The sequence below is a fragment of the Carex rostrata genome, chromosome 1 (assembly GCF_964058835.1).
Source record: "Carex rostrata chromosome 1, lpCarRost1.2, whole genome shotgun sequence".
NCBI classification, from domain to species: Eukaryota; Viridiplantae; Streptophyta; class Magnoliopsida; order Poales; family Cyperaceae; genus Carex; species Carex rostrata.
Window position 1 is genome coordinate 16,834,771 of NC_135918.1, and position 16,430 is coordinate 16,851,200.

At 31.9% G+C, this 16,430-nt stretch overlaps 3 protein-coding genes across 3 annotated transcripts; 1 reads left to right on the top strand and 2 right to left on the bottom strand.

Moving 5' to 3' along the window:
- LOC144567414 (transcription termination factor MTERF15, mitochondrial-like) lies at positions 1 to 786 on the bottom strand. The gene has a single exon (XM_078317583.1). It carries the CDS (start codon positions 784 to 786, stop codon positions 1 to 3), a length of 786 nt encoding a protein of 261 aa, XP_078173709.1.
- A 737-nt stretch (positions 787 to 1,523) lies between these two features.
- On the bottom strand, positions 1,524 to 4,659 carry LOC144561416 (fructose-bisphosphate aldolase 1, cytoplasmic-like). Its single transcript, XM_078310382.1, has 3 exons — positions 4,516 to 4,659; positions 3,093 to 3,427; positions 1,524 to 2,390 (listed from the first exon to the last, which is right to left on the bottom strand). The coding sequence occupies exons 1-3, from the start codon at positions 4,541 to 4,543 to the stop codon at positions 1,677 to 1,679; spliced, it is 1,077 nt and encodes a 358-aa protein (XP_078166508.1). The 5' UTR covers positions 4,544 to 4,659; the 3' UTR covers positions 1,524 to 1,676.
- An 8,623-nt stretch (positions 4,660 to 13,282) lies between these two features.
- On the top strand, positions 13,283 to 15,681 carry LOC144561424 (fructose-bisphosphate aldolase 1, cytoplasmic-like). The gene is made up of 2 exons (XM_078310389.1): positions 13,283 to 13,396; positions 14,556 to 15,681. Exons 1-2 carry the CDS (start codon positions 13,369 to 13,371, stop codon positions 15,602 to 15,604), a joined length of 1,077 nt encoding a protein of 358 aa, XP_078166515.1. The 5' UTR covers positions 13,283 to 13,368; the 3' UTR covers positions 15,605 to 15,681.
- The last annotated feature ends 749 nt before the right edge of the window (positions 15,682 to 16,430 follow it).

Here is a 16,430-nt window from a genome sequence, read left to right on the forward strand (position 1 = left end):
TCAGACCTGCACTTTCCCACCATAAGCAGCAGCATAAGCTTCACCGAGCCCAGGCACATCCTTCTCATACGGCATCACATAGATCTCGCGGAAGCGCCTTTCAGAAGCCAAACAAGCACTGAAAAAACTGCACTTTTTCATCAGTCCCTTGCTTTGCAGTGTACTCAGTACAGCATACCTCGGGATCAATACCTTTTGTAAGCTACACCCGAGTATCCGCGCTTTTGAAGCTATGCTCCTTGCCTCAAACCCAGCTTTACTCATAAGAAAGTTCATAGTCGACCTCACATTCTCCTCTGATAATGTGAGTATATTAGGGCACTTCTGGAAGGCAGCACAAACCTCTTCCTGTGACCAGCCATATGTGTTCTTGAAGAACTCTGTATTGCTTTTAATTTTACCTATGGTCAAATTACCAATAGCTCCTAAACCACATAGAAACATCCTGGATCCCCTCGGAATCCCCAGCTCCTCAATTAGATCAAGTATCTTCCTTATAGAAACCAGGTTACAGCTACAGCAGCTTCTTCTAGCAAACAATAAAACCATATGTCTATTCGACAATCCATATTCTTTGAGTAAATTTAATCTAGGAAGAATATGATTCTCAATGTGCAATGCGATTAGGAAAGGATTCCTTGAAATAATCTTCAACAAAACCTTGTCATTGTTCCCGACAAAATCCCTCCAAAACAAGAGGCGCGCAGGGGTGTCTTTCAAATGAAGTGCAGCCGGGTTGCATCGGATCAATTGAACCAGTACTTCTCGAGGGATCCCCTCTTCCATCATTTGACGCACCTTTGGTTTCAGGGTCTTATCCACATTGGATCCCAGAAGAATTGGTGCGAAACAACAGATTTGATCTGAGAATGGGATAAGCCAGTGTCAGTTAGGAACTTTACCACTGCTTCAGGCCGTGCCGTGGACTTGATCGCCGTAAGATGACTGTCTGCGGAGGCCTTGAGCGCTCGATCGAGAGAGAAGCCGAAGGAGGAGATGAGATAATCGGCAATAAAAGGCAACTCCTTGGGCTGGGTTTGGGTTGAAAGAGGAGAGCGGAGGAGATGGTGGTAATGGCATTGGGGAGGAGAGAATAAAGAGGAGTAGATTGCTCTTCTTAGAAGATGGGAAACCATTGTTTTCATTTTTCTTTCTTTTTTTCGACGGAGTGAGAGTCGCTAGAGAGGAGCTGTTTCTTTCTCTTTTGTTGCTTAATGGGCTCGGCCGAATCCATTGGTGGGCCGATCAGAGGCCCAATAAAGATTAGAACTGTCAACACAATTTATTACTAACAGAAGTAAAAACTACAATGTTTTCAAAAAGCAAAAAACTATTTACCAAACACTTCAAAAATATCAGCATTTTAGCAGATGTCAAACTTGTAACTTTCCAATTGTTTTAATTTTCTAATTAGCTGTTCTGATTTTGTTGCATTAAATATGTTTACTGGTACATGACTTTGAACAGCAATAAATTAAGATTTCTACTTAAAAAATAAAACAAAAAAGCAATTAAATAATAACGAGATGACCAATTATAGTAGAATTCTCATTCTCTTATTAAAAAAAAAAAAAAATCAAACACAAAATAATGTCATCTTTGATGGAGAAAAAGAAAATTACAACTCTTTACTTAAAAAAAAACACATTAAAATTCATCAAAATTTCAAATGCCGATCAATACTTGTAATCCTTGACGTGGAGGCTCTCCGACACGCCTTCACCACCGGCAGCATCACCGGTGTAAGTCCCGAGGGTTGCTGCAGAGTTGGCCTTGCACCGTGCAAGGAAGGCGGCACGTGCCTTCTCCACATTCTCCTCCTTACCGGCCCATGCCTTGAGCGTGCTCTGCTGAAGCGCACGACCGAATGAGAACGAGAGACTCCACGGCTTCTTTCCCTGCAAATTGTTCATTGCATTCAAATTCAAAGTTGCTTCCTCCTCGCTTTGACCGCCAGAGAGGAAAACAACAGCCGGTACGGCCGGTGGTACGGTCCTGAGTAGGGCCCTCACGGTGTACTCGGCAATCACCTCGTTGGCCACCTTAGGGGCGTCAGAGCCGGGGGTGACCATGTTGGGTTTCAAAAGAGTTCCTTCAAGAAGGACATGGTGGTCATTGAGGGCCTTGTAGCATGCAGCCAAAACAACCTCCGTGACATAAGCGCAGCGGTCGATGTCGTGGGACCCGTCGACCAGGATCTCTGGCTCGACAATTGGGACAAGGCCATTCTCTTGGCAGATGATGGCGTAGCGAGCGAGGCCATGGGCGTTTAGGTCAATGGAAAGCTGAGATGGCTCGTTCGGGCCGATCTTGAGGACAGCACGCCACTTGGCGAAACGGGCACCGGCCGCGTAGTACTTCGCACAGCGCTTGGCCAGGTCATCATGACCCTGCAAGTAGAACAATATAATTAATAATTTGTTCAATTGGGTACCACGTATATCTGCTTAGGAATTATTGATGGCCTTTCTTTGGTTCACTTTTGGGAAAAAAAAAAAATAATGAAAATATAAAATTGATATTTGCTACACCACTTGGTGATAACATAAGTTTTTTTTTTTCTCCTGCTCATGATCAATACAAAGGTTGTAGTTACAGTCTTTAATTTTATTTAGAATTGCCTTTGTACAGGCTAACTAGGGCTGTTCATTGGATTCGGATCAAATTGAAATTTACTTTGGATTTTTGGTTCTATTGTTATTCGGTTGACAAGTTTATTTCGATTGGTTTAGTTACACTTCTAAAAAACCAAATAAAAGTTTAACCGAACCGACTGATTTGAACACCCCTACCTACAAGGCTACAACAAACCGGACACCGGACACGTATAAATTAGTTTAGTGCCGCACGGTGGGGCCTACTACTTTACAGTTTGATATTAACTCAAAAACGGTGCCTATTCGGAATAGCACAAGGGCAGTATTATTTGTGCTTTGAGATTCGTGTAAACTTAAAAGAACTGTCCGAATTATCTCACACTACAGAACAGTGAATGGTATCTATGTAGTACTAAAGAGGATACAAATTTCAACAAACCAGCCCCAAGCACAATCCAAACCCACAACAATAAAGAGAAGATATAATCTAAATACCTGAGTGGTGGTCTCGCCATTGGTACCGGCGATCGCAATGGTGCCCATGTCAACCTTAATTCCCGGCAAGACGTTGTTCTCCTTCATCACATCAACAAAAAGTTTCCCATCCTTGGTTTTCTGGTAAAGGGTCTCCTCGTAGAGGATGATGCCACTGATGCATTCAAGGGCACCAGGTGTCAAAAAGAGAAGCTCACGCAAGCTGCGGCGGTTCTCTTCAATGTTCTCTACATTGATGCTCGCTAACCGCTTGCCGATCGTGCCAGTCGACTCGTCGGCTGCCAAGATTCCTTTCCCGGGTGTGCCGATGTAAGTTGCATTCTTCTTCAATTCCTCTGTAGTTGGAACCAAGATGAGATCATCAATAAATGCAGTAATTAATGTCTATTATGAGATGAAGTAATTGAAATAGAAAAGGTCAATCTATGATACAGTATATTTTTTACCAGTATAGGACACAAAGGTTCCATATAAGATTAGGTTAATCAATGAAGTAATTAATGTCTGTGTTGAGATGTAGTTGAAATAGAAAAAATCAATCCATGATACAGCATATTTTTTTTACCAGTATAGGACGCATAGGTAATATCAATTTGATTTTATTTTAATAATGATTTTGATTCTGTGATAATATATACATAGCTATCAAATAAAATATTACCCAGATCAGATCTGGAGCCGCCCAAGTTGTTAAAAAATTTAATTAGAAAACAGCAAATGTCCCTTTACCAGTAAAGTCAACAAAAGTGCATAACAGCTGAAAAAGCTGACATGATAATTAAAAAAATAATTTTGTGATAAATTATGGGAATAATTCAAACAGCTGACAAATCAATCAACAAGCTACAATTAATAAAAGAGGAATATGCCAACAACAAAAAGGAAAAGAAATATTTGCTCCATATGTCATGATTTGAAAATTAAATACTACAACAGTATTATTAGGTAAATGATAGTAGGTTAAATTCTGTATAAAGCCAACATAAGGATCAAAAGTTGAAAATCTGGTTTAATTTTTTTATTAAAGGGAGAAACTTTTCCAAAGATTCGGTACAATTTTTTTTCCGAAACTATAGAATTAAATGAATAAATCAATAAATTCCAAATACCCAATAGATCTCGTATAAATTTTTGTCAGTACTGGTATGATAACAAAGTAACAGATATAAACTTGAAAATTTTAAAATTTTGACATGATAATGACAAAATCTACACAAAAACAACTACTACTTATAGAGATTTTTGTTAAAGATCTCCAAACTACACCATTCCCTACTGATTAGTAGAACACAGAGATCATTTTACACTTGGTATCTAGATTATTATCCTAAATGCTAAAAAAATCACAAAATAGAATCATTTACAAAACTAAGAGAACAAAAGAAATAAAAAATAATATAAAAATGGGGTGTTTGAACTGTACCAGCATATTTGCCACAGTAAGCAGACATTTTGATGGAGAATGGTTTTTGAAATCTAAAGAGAGAGAATGAATGAAAAATGAGAGCTTGGAGAAGAAGAAATGTGAAATGAGAGAGATGAATGAATGAATCAAGGGTTTTAGGGGTATATATAAAAATAATTTGGACTTTGGAAACATTTCATGAGGTGGGTCCCATGGAGGAAACGTGCTTGTTCTTCTTTTCTCATTAAATTTTGTTAATCATTCTAGCAAATGACAATTTGTGCTTCTCTTACTTAAAATAATTCATATTATTTTCTTTCATAATTTGAATCATTATTGGAATTTTTTATTCTAATTTTTAATTCAGCATGATAGTTATTTTCAATTTATGAAATATGTGAGAATTTCATAATTAGTAAATTTCTTTAAAATTAATCACTGACAAAAATTATGGATTTTCATTCGCTGATTGTTAATTGATAATTCTATATTAAACTTTCAATTATAATTTCTAATTTTAACGTGATATTTCTAATTAATTTTAGTAATGAAAACGTTTTAAGTTAATTTGTAATTAATTTTAGGAAATTTTGTCTCAGATCCACTACAATGATTCTCTTAAGCGATTATGAATCATTAATTAAAATTATGGATTATGAATCATCATAAAATTTAAATTTAAACAGAATTTATACTTGTCAAAATTATTGTGTTTTCTCATTAATTAAAAATTTATGTCAAATTATTTTAAAATCTATGTAATGATCCGCTACACAGATCGTTGCATTTGTAATGATGCAAACCATCAGACTTCACATGATTCCATGTGGCATTTATAAAAAGGCATTTGGAATGTAATTAATGCATTACCTTTTTTTCTTTAATTAATTTGTACCTAAAATCATTATCTTGATACCTTTCTAAAATATTGATGCCTCTTTCAACAAAAATAAAATTAAATAAGATTATATATATTTATTTATTGTTCATATTTAATGACTTCAATAATCATTTTATTTTCATAGGATCTGACCTAGCGCTAAATTGAAAAAAATAATTAACAAAGGGATAAACTACTAATAAAATTAAACAACAAAAGGATATTATCATCCATTTTAATGGATCATTTAATTTATTTGAATGGTATTTTTTTTTTGTCTTTGAAAAGGTTAATTACCACTTTATCATTTAATAGCTCCATCAAATCACATGATGAATGGTTTTGAAGATTGCACACAGAGAAAAAGTTGCTTTAGAATGTGATTAAAAAGGTTCTAGAAGACTAGAATTGAATGATTTGAGGAACAGTATCCAACAATGAAGCTTCTCTAGGTCAAAATTCAAAGTTGAAGAAAAAAAAGAAATAGTGTGCTATGATAAAAGTGGGTTGGTGCAAACGTTTTTAATAATTAAGTGTATTTTGTATATTAATAATGATTGTTATATTTTTGTTAGATGAATTAATATATTTTATCTGTAACATTTTCCAAGAAAAAAAATTTAAAATTGTGCCATCAAATTAGAAATATTTTCATTCAGGACAGAAATCCGAAACGAGACGAAATGAGGTAAAACGGTAGCAAAACGCTAACCATGCTAGCGTTTCGCATATTGCCTGTGAAATACTTGTAAAATTGTATTTCAAAATGTTATAATATGGCGAAACATTGTCATTGTCAGTGTTTCGTCATGTCCGAAACGCTACAATTGTCTTCCTCTAAAACTTTTTTGGTTCAAAATGAAAATATTTCTTGTTTTAATACATCTTTATTTATTTTTAAATGCTACAGATTAAAAAAAATGGCTATATGTTAAATTGCAAAGGTAACAAATTTTGTAGACCTAGTCTCAAACATGCATAAAATATAAATACTATGAAAAATGTTGGCTCCGTTGTTTTGTCTCTAAAGATGTTTTCTAGATTCAAAGAACAACATTTTTCTAGAGATATTACTTGGTATTATATTTGAATTATATGAAAGCGAAACATTAATTTTTTGGAGCTTTTGCTGGAAGGTCCAATAATTATAAAGAAATTTAATTATTATAATCAATTGATTATAATAAGTTTGTGTACATATCACAAACGTTGAAATAATTCTCATATAAAGTATTTTTGGACAGTGATAGACAGAGACTTATCATTTTTTTTTAAACATAAATGGTGGTACAAATTTGACTTGAATTCTCTGTTTTTTACTTATTAAATTTTATTTTGTCCTCCTTTTGAAGATGCCTATTGAAGACTTGAATTCTCATTTAAAGACTAAGTAGAGATCTTTTGTAACGGAAAAAAAGTAGTCTCAATTTGCCAAAGATTCTGACAAGAAAGCCCCACAAATTTCTGAATTCTTATCCTCCGCATTAACGCACCATTTGAATTTAGATAACTATCCAATTAGAATTTACAAGATTATTAAAGAGGCTCATTCATTTTAGACATGGATCAGATTAATCCTACTTCTGATCGATCACTCTGGAGCTAAACTCGACCTGCACGTTAATGGTTCAGAATTGCGAATTTCCTACCAATTTTCTATAGCATTCTAAATGCAAAAATAAAATTTATGTTATTAAACATTACAAGGAAGCATAAAATTTGAATTAATCCAAACGAATTTGAAAATGTACAAACAATTTCGTTAATATTTATGACAATTTAAATCAGAAGATAGATTTCCAGCGGTAACTCAAAATTTGAGCTACAGCGCACAATACAAATTTCATTACAACAAGGTGGCCACAGAAGATCCGAACTCTGTTAAACGAATTGAGGAGGTGGTCAACGGGTATGACTTCCTTGGAATCCTCCAATCCAATTCCAAAATAATTCTGACCGCAATTCCTAAAAGAAAATAATAACTGTGGCCTTTATTACTTTCTAAATTTAAATATATTGCACGCAAATTGTACACTAATCCAAGGGGAAATATGTATCGCGGTTTTTGGTAGCGTTCTTCATGAGGTTTTTTTTTTAATATTTTATGCAAATACCCTTAAGAGTTTGAAAATATGACTCAAAGAATTCAAACATATGCGATAATAAGTTGAGATTCCTTTGGTCAAAATTTCCAAAATAGTACAAAGGGATTCATATATATAGTAGACCCTTGTAAAATTCTACAAAATATATATAGAGAGAGAAAGAGTGACTAATGTGCATTCGTATGCATATCATCTGATATGCATACGGTCCAAATTTAAAATTTCAAAATTCAAAACATCGATCCGAACCGTTAATTTTGTTCTCCATATTAATATGTGCTTGGAGGAGACCAAATTTTACATTTTTCTGAATTTTTTTTTACTATTTATTAAGCCACTTTGGAAATTGCTGATTCAACGGTGGCTGTTGATTTTACTGTTTTGTTAAGCCACTGTTGGATCAACAATTTTCAAAGTGGCTTAATAAATAGTAAAAAAATTCAGGAAAATGTAAAATTTGGTCTCCAAGCACATATTAATACGGAGAACAAAATGAACGGTTCGAATCGACATTTTGGATTTTTAAATTTCAAATTTAGACTATATGCATATCAGACCATATGCATACGAATGCACATTAGTCTCTCTCTATATATATATATATATAACATAGAATGTATCTTATACCAATGGTGTTCTTAAATTGAGTAGAACTTGAGTGTTCTTAAACATGTTAAGTTTTCAGTGAATTTAATTTCAAAACTTATCAGATTAATTAACAACAAATTTAAACCGTTGAAATAACCTATTTGCTTGTTATCAAATTTATAGATTTTTTGCTTAATTTTAAAAAAAGCCAATCATTAAAGAAATAAAAAGAATATTTTAATGCATTAAAATAAAATCAAAATTATTGATACAAAATAAGAGTTTAATTTTGTAAATACTGATCATGTCACATTACCTTTTTTTAATATCTATATTATATATAACTATATTTATGTTCTCTCGTTTTTCTTAATAAAATGCATATGTTTAGTTCTTCTTTCCACATCGAACATAAATGTGTTTAATTTGTATAAAATTTTAAGAAACACTTAAAAAGTGATATATTTTTTTTTTGGAAATGTAGAAATGTTCGTAAAACTTATCTTATTTCATTATAAAGTTTTTTATCATTCAAAAAAGATATTATTTTACGAACTTCTTTTACTTATCTTATTATCTTCATTGTACAAGTTTTTCAACATGTACATACTTCAAGTAGAAAAATTTCAATAATTTAAGTTCTACACATTGTACAATAGTCATTTTTTTCCTTGAAAAAGAATGAGAATCAAACATATAAATCTTCATAAAAAAATATGAAAATTAATTTATGATACCTATAGCAATTTACTATGAAATATATAATAAAATTATATAGTGATAACTTGTTTTTGAAAAAGTATGGCATCAATTGACCCCATTTGGTTCAGAATTTTTTTATAAACTATAAATAAAAAATAAAAATTTACCAAACTAACTTTAGTGGTTTGATATTTTTAGAAAAATTATAAGTACTGTTCGGCACGGATAACAGTACCAATTGTGTGTGTGGTTGCTGGATGAAATTAATAGTTACAATAAATATTATTATAATTATTATGACCTTGATGATTTTGTTCAATTCGTTTTATTATTTCATTGAAAAATATGTACGGTTACAATATGTTATGTTGTTGTTTTCTTAACGGGATTTTTAACGGTTCTAGTTTTGCTTTAGTGTTAACTGAATATTAAACAAATTTAAAAGTTACAAGATAGAATTTTGGAAAATATAGGATTCATTAATTTAACGTAAGCTAGGCAAAATAATTACTTAAAAAAGGACTTAAATATATAAGTTATAAAGATTTCCAATCAAACTAGATAGTTAGAAAGAATGTTTATTAATTAATTAATTAAATAATACATACAAATTAACTACATAATTTCATGTAACAAAATCTTTAGAAATGAATAACAAGTTAAAAAATTTTACTTATTTTTTCTTCTTATTTGATTCAAAAACTGAAAATAAGAGAGTTTAAATAAAATCAATCGAAAGATTTAAAAAAAGGTTTAAAAAAATGTTTACTGCTAATGAAAAAGATGTAATGATAAGTAATTAATTTAAAAATTAATATAATTACGATGATATTATATTATGCTGAGTGGATATATCCTGGTCTCCTTGGCAGCTCCTGGATTCGCATCAAAACCAGTTTTTCCTTCGTCTGATATTAGCATATTTACTATTTGTCTTGCCATTACATTCTCCATTAACTACACCTTCACTTGATCAACCCTTTCAAAGCCTCCTTCGATGTTCTCTACACAAGCTGAAATCTTTTTAAACCTTGGAGTTGCCCCTTTTTAATTTTAGTTCCATACAAGAATATATTTAATAAATTAAATTTTATAAAATATATTATAGAATGGTGTTGATTTTCTCTGTTATCTTAACAAATTAATGTTTAAAAATAACTAAGTTCTTACTAAAACTCAATCTATTAGATCATTTTATATTTTATTTTATTTTATTTTGGTAAAGTTGGACAATCTATATTTTATTTGATTACTTCCAACAAATAGCATATTTATAGAATGTATTATAATTCACGATTTACTTGTGAGAGATAATACATTATGCATGATCCTATCTCATAAAGCGTAACGGAACTTGTTTGACTTTGGATTGGTTGTATAATATGCATGTTACTAATTTTAATATTTTTTTAATAACGATAACTATATTATAAATTGTTTTGTTGTTATATATGTTTCGTTTTTTCATGTTCAATAAATTTGATATGAAAGCCGAATCTTCATTTTTTTTAAGGAATTACATTTGACATTTGTTTGAAGTTATTTTTTTTATGTTTTTTTCCTATAATTTTAGACCGAAATTTGTATTTATATCATATTCAAAATTAAAAAATAAACCAAAACACCTCAATTATGGAGATTTCAAAAAATACCGGGGCTTCCAAGCCAATCTGTTGTCCGGGAGAGGTGCATATTAGTTTGGAAGCCCCTCAAAAACCTAAATATATTTAATATTACAATGTATATTTTTAGTTTTTAGGGGGTCGCCAAGTCAATCTGTGGCCTCTCAAGAATAGAGCTGCAGATTGGCTTAAAGATCCTGGTATTTTTCGATATCCCCAAAACATTTTTTTTGTTTATTTTTTAAATATGGTATAAATAAAAATTTCGGAATTTTAGAACACTCTGTACTATTTTGATCAAAGGAATCTCAACCTATATCATTCTCTTTCTCCTGCTCCTTTTTCTCTCTTATTTTTGAATTCTTTCAATCTTATTTTCAAATAAATATCCAAATACCGCATGATGCTTGATGCATGCTGTCAAGAAATCTTATTTTCAAATATATATCATAGAATATTTTTTCCATGACGCTATACATTTTTTTATTTATTTTATCTGTAGTTTCTCTTTCAATCTATTAATAATTTAATATTCTTCTCTCGTCACAACAATTATAAATAAAAAATAAAGGTCAAAATATTTTTTTTCTTCTGAAATTGTGGTCAGGAATTTAGATTGGAGGATTCTAAGAAGTCAGACCCGTTGACCACCTCAATAATTCGTCTAACAGAGCCCGGATCTTCTGTGGCCGACACTGAGTGATACTGAACCAACACAATGAAATACTGTTATTGATAGCAATTGCGATGGACCTAGAGATTTTTAATATGTAATAATGCCATATTTTTTTTTTATATATAGAATGCTACATATAAAAATATCGAATTCGGGGAAGGAGGTGTGGCAACTGCCTTCTCTGGATTTCGAGTTTTAGTGGAAGTCTAGACATTTTGATTGACTTTAAATTTTTTTGAAAAAAATTTAAATCCCTCTGGATGTTTGATTTGTAATTCGGGTTAAATTTAGGGTTAAAATTAAAATAAATTTCTTGAACTACAATTGGTAATTAGAATTATAGGTTAGAAAATCAGAAATTACAAGTCAGAGTGTTGGAAAGTATAAGTCAAAATATTTATTTTTTCGAGTACCTAATTAGTTAATAAATTTAAATTCAATTAACTATTTAAATCTGATTCAATATTTTTTTGTCCCCCGATGAAAATTATGGATCCGCCCGGCCAGCTTGTTGACAAAATCTTCCAGAGAAAATAATTATTTTTTTGTTACAAAAGATCTCTACCCAGTTTTTAAAAGAGAATTCAAGTCTTCAATTGAGAAAAAAAATGAGCAGTCTCTGTCTATCTGTGCAAAATACTTTATACTTGTGTGATATGTACACAAGCCTATAAAATGATCCCTTGTAATAATTTGGACCTTCTCTATTTGATATGGTTGGTAGAGACTTAAACAATTACAAGTTTCGCTTTCATGTAATTCAAATATAATACGAAATAATATCCCTAGCAAAATGTTGTGCGTTGAATCTAGAAAAAGGGAAAATCTTAAAAAGGCAAAGCAACGGACCCAACATTTTTCATATATAGCATTTGATGAACATAGCCAACCACATTTTTGCTAATAATACCGGGTACGGTACACCATCCCACCTTTGGCATAGCACATCTATTCAAACGGTCAGTTCAGTTCAAATCGAAATAAAATGACCAGACTAAAAAATTTTTAGTTTTAAAAAATAGAACCGTACTGAACAGATTAAACCTATCAACCAATTAAGAACCGAACCGAACAAACCGAAGTAAATTTTAGTTTGTTTGATTCAAACTAAAGTAAATCTGTTGGTACTATTATTAACGAAAATAATACATTGTCAAAAACAACAATTGAAGTTCAGTTTGGTTTAATAAAATCATTACAACACTAATAAAATTAGAGTCAAACCAATATAAACCAGTCTGTTCTGTTTAGTCGGTTTTAAGAAGTCTAAACCGAACCGATTCATTTAAACCGAAATTATTCAAAATTTCAACCGAACTGATTCATATAAACCCCAAAACTGATCCATTCAAACCGAAATTTTCCGGTTCAATTAAAAACTGAACAAACCAAAACGTTTGAACACCCCTAACGACAACTACTTCTTTTCATTTTTTCCTTGGACTTTGAATTTTGACCTAGAGAAGCTTCATATCATTGTTGGATGTTGTTCCTCCAATTAATCAATTCAAGAGCTTTTTTAATCACATATTAAGATACTCTAAGATTTTTATTTTATGTGTTTAAAATCATTAATCACATATTGTTATTATTTTCCCATCTAAACTCACTTATTTTATTAGTAAGTTCGTTCTTACTTAAATCACTTAAATAAAGGTTAATACTAATAAAAATTTAAAATGACAGTTTTGTCCTTCATTCAAAAATATTTTGTTCTTAACTTGTAGTGCTTTCAATTTTTTTGAAGGACGTAGTGCTTTCAACTTACAACTGTATATTTTAAATTATTCTCAATGTAGAATTAGCAATTAACCATTGACGAAAGAGAATTCACAATTTTGTTAACGTGAAAATTACAAAGTGTTTTATTTTTTAGAAAATTCACTAATTCTAAAATTCTCATGTATCTCAAAAATTGAAAAAAGAAAATTTCTATCTATGTTAAATTAAAAATTAGAATAAAAAATCAAATATAAATGCTCTTACAATACAAATTCGTCAAAATTATATACAATAATTGAAATTATTATTGTAATAAAAATTAACATGAATTATTTTAAGCAAGGAAAGCACAATTTCTCATTTGTTAGAATGATTAACAAAATTTAATTGGAAGAGAAGAACGAGCATGTTTCCTCCATGGGACCCACCTCATGAAATGTTTCCAAATTAACAATTTATATAAACCCCTAAAACCCTTTATTCATTCATTCATTCCTCTCATTTAATTTCTTCTTTCTCCAAGTCTCAATTTTCATTCATTCTCTCTCTTTAGACTTCAAAAACCTCTCCATCAAAATGTCTGCTTACTGTGGCAAATATGCTGGTAACCCAATTTTTATATTATTTTTCATTTCTTTTCTTCTCTTAGTTTTGTAAATTATTATATTTTGTGATTTTTTTTTATCATTTAGAATAATAATCTACAAAATATTGTTTCTAATTTTTGTATTAGCTACCAAGTCTAAAATAATCTCTTTGTGTTCTGATAATTAAATTTAATATTGTATTATCATTATTTGTGATCTTTAACAAATTTTCTTGAAAAAGAATCTCTACAAGTATAGTTGTTTTTGGTGTAGATTTTGTCATCACCATGTCAAAATATTGAAATTTTCAACTTTATATCTGTTAATATGTTTTTATACCAGTGGCAAAAATTTATATGGGAATGGGACTTATTGGGTATTTGGAATTTATATATCTCTTTCTTTTCTCCTGCCTTTTTGGGCTCATTATTAAATTCTAAGTTTTGGAAGTTTTGTAACGAATCTTTAATAAAAGATTCTCCCTTTAATAAAACAATTAAATCAAATTTTCCACTTGTGATCCTTATGTTGGCTTTATACAGAATTTAACCTACTATCAGTTACCTAATTATACTGTTGTAGTATTTAATTTTCAAATCATGACATATGGAGCAAATATTTCTTTTCCTTTTTGTTGTTGGCATATTCCTCTTTTATTAATTGTAGCTTGTTGATTGATTTGTCAGCTGTTTGAATTATTGCCATAATATATCACAAAAATGTTTTTTTAATTATCATGTCAGCCTTTTCAGCTGTTATGCCCTTTTGTTGACTTTACTGGTAAAGGGGCATCTGCTATATTCTAATTGTAATTTTCTTTTAACAACTTGGGCTGCTCCAGATCTGATCTGGGTAATATTTTATTTGATAGCTGTGTATATATTAGCACAGAATCAAAATCATTATTATAATAAAATCAATTGATATTACCTATGTGTCCTATACTGGTAAAAAAATATACTGTACCATGGATTGATTTTTTCTATTTCAACTACATCTCAACATAGACATTAATTACTTCATTGATTAACCTCATCTTACATGGAACCTATGTGTCCTCTACTGGTAAAAAACATACTGTATCATAGATTGACCTTTTCTATTTCAGTTACTTCATCTCATAATAGACATTACTTACTACATTTATTGATGATCTCATCTTGCTTCCAACAACAGAGGAATTGAAGAAGAATGCAACTTACATCGGCATGCCCGGGAAGGGAATCTTAGCAGCCGATGAATCAACCGGCACGATCGGCAAGCGCCTTGCGAGCATCAATGTAGAGAACATTGAGGAGAACCGCCGCAACTTGCGTGAGCTTCTCTTCTTGACAACTGGTGCTCTGGAATGCATCAGTGGTATCATCCTCTATGAGGAAACCCTTTACCAGAAAACCAAGGATGGGAAACTTTTTGTTGATGTGATGAAGGAGAACAACGTCTTGCCGGGAATTAAGGTCGACATGGGCACCATTGCCATTGCCGGTACTGATGGCGAGACCACCACTCAGGGCCATGATGACCTGGCCAAGCGCTGCGCAAAGTACTACGCGGCCGGTGCCCGTTTCGCCAAGTGGCGTGCCGTCCTCAAGATCGGCCCGAACGAGCCATCTCAGATTTCCATTGACCTGAACGCCCATGGCCTTGCTCGCTACGCCATCATCTGCCAAGAGAATGGCCTAGTTCCGATTGTTGAGCCTGAGATCCTGGTCGACGGGTCCCACGACATCGACCGCTGCGCTTACGTCACTGAGGTTGTTTTGGCCGCATGCTACAAAGCCCTCAATGACCACCATGTCCTTCTAGAAGGAACTCTTTTGAAACCCAACATGGTCACCCCGGGTTCTGACGCCCCTAAGGTGGCCAACGAGGTGATTGCCGAGTACACCGTGAGGGCCCTACTCAGGACCGTACCACCGGCTGTACCAGCTGTTGTTTTCCTCTCTGGCGGCCAGAGCGAGGAGGAAGCAACTTTGAATTTGAATGCAATGAACAAGTTGCAGGGAAAGAAGCCGTGGAGTCTCTCGTTCTCATTCGGCCGTGCGCTTCAGCAGAGCACGCTCAAGGCGTGGGCCGGTAAGGAGGAGAATGTGGAGAAGGCACGTGCCGCTTTCCTTGCACGGTGCAAGGCCAACTCTGCAGCAACCCTCGGGACATACGCCGGTGATGCTGCCGGTGGTGAAGGCGTGTCGGAGAGCCTCCATGTCAAGGATTACAAGTATTGATCAGCCTTTGGAATTTTGAGGAATTTTATTGTGGTTTAAGTGAAGACTAAAAGTTGTAATTTTGAGGAATTTGATATTTTTCTGTTTTCAATCTTTTTTCTAAGTTTGAACATTAAACAAAGATCTTATAGTAAACTACATTATTTCTTGGTTATTTCAACTTAAAACCAATCTACATTATTTATATTTGGTTGATGTTAAAATTATATCTTCATTTAAGTTATTTCTTAATTATTTGACAAGAGCTTGATAACTTAAGACATACCTTAATATTATTATAATAAAATTGTAATTGGTGATTGTTAAAATTATCCTTACTTTTATAATTAGATTTTAAACAATATTATTATATCAATTTCATACTTTATCACAAAAAATATGAATAAGGCCATACATTAGCATCTTAAACATAAAAAATAAAAATAAAAAACAGAAAATTAATCATGAAGCATGAAGCATGTGAAGTGAATAGAAATGAATTAAAGTGAAACCCGAATAAAGTAAATAAAGTGAATGTCATAGATTATTTTTGAGATTAAGCTATTCAGAATAGTCTATTTGGTGTTTTGTTGGATTATAATAGTTAGAATAGAGAATTCAAATTTTTTGTCTTTTTAAAATAGGTTATTTTTAAAAATTTGAGATTTGATCATTCTAACAAGACAAACTACAGTTATTTTTTATTTGACTATTCTAACTATTTTTGTTTTACAATCAAACATATCTCTAATATAAAAGGATAATTCATGCATAATAAAGAATCTCATAATAATCTAGTACAAAAAAAAAATCTGATAATAACTTATTACAAAAGGAGCTCTCAGTT

Bases quoted from the DNA above. Each gene is read 5' to 3' on its own strand.
- LOC144567414 (XM_078317583.1), bottom strand. From the start codon at position 786: ATGGAAGAGGGGATCCCTCGAGAAGTACTGGTTCAATTGATCCGATGC.
- LOC144561416 (XM_078310382.1), bottom strand. From the start codon at position 4,543: ATGTCTGCTTACTGTGGCAAATATGCTG. The intron at 3,428-4,515 runs GTACAGTTCAAA...TTCCAACTACAG, and splicing joins TTACTGTGGCAAATATGCTG to AGGAATTGAAGAAGAATGCA. The intron at 2,391-3,092 runs GTATTTAGATTA...TTCTACTTGCAG, and splicing joins ATGGCGAGACCACCACTCAG to GGTCATGATGACCTGGCCAA.
- LOC144561424 (XM_078310389.1), top strand. From the start codon at position 13,369: ATGTCTGCTTACTGTGGCAAATATGCTG. The intron at 13,397-14,555 runs GTAACCCAATTT...TTCCAACAACAG, and splicing joins TTACTGTGGCAAATATGCTG to AGGAATTGAAGAAGAATGCA.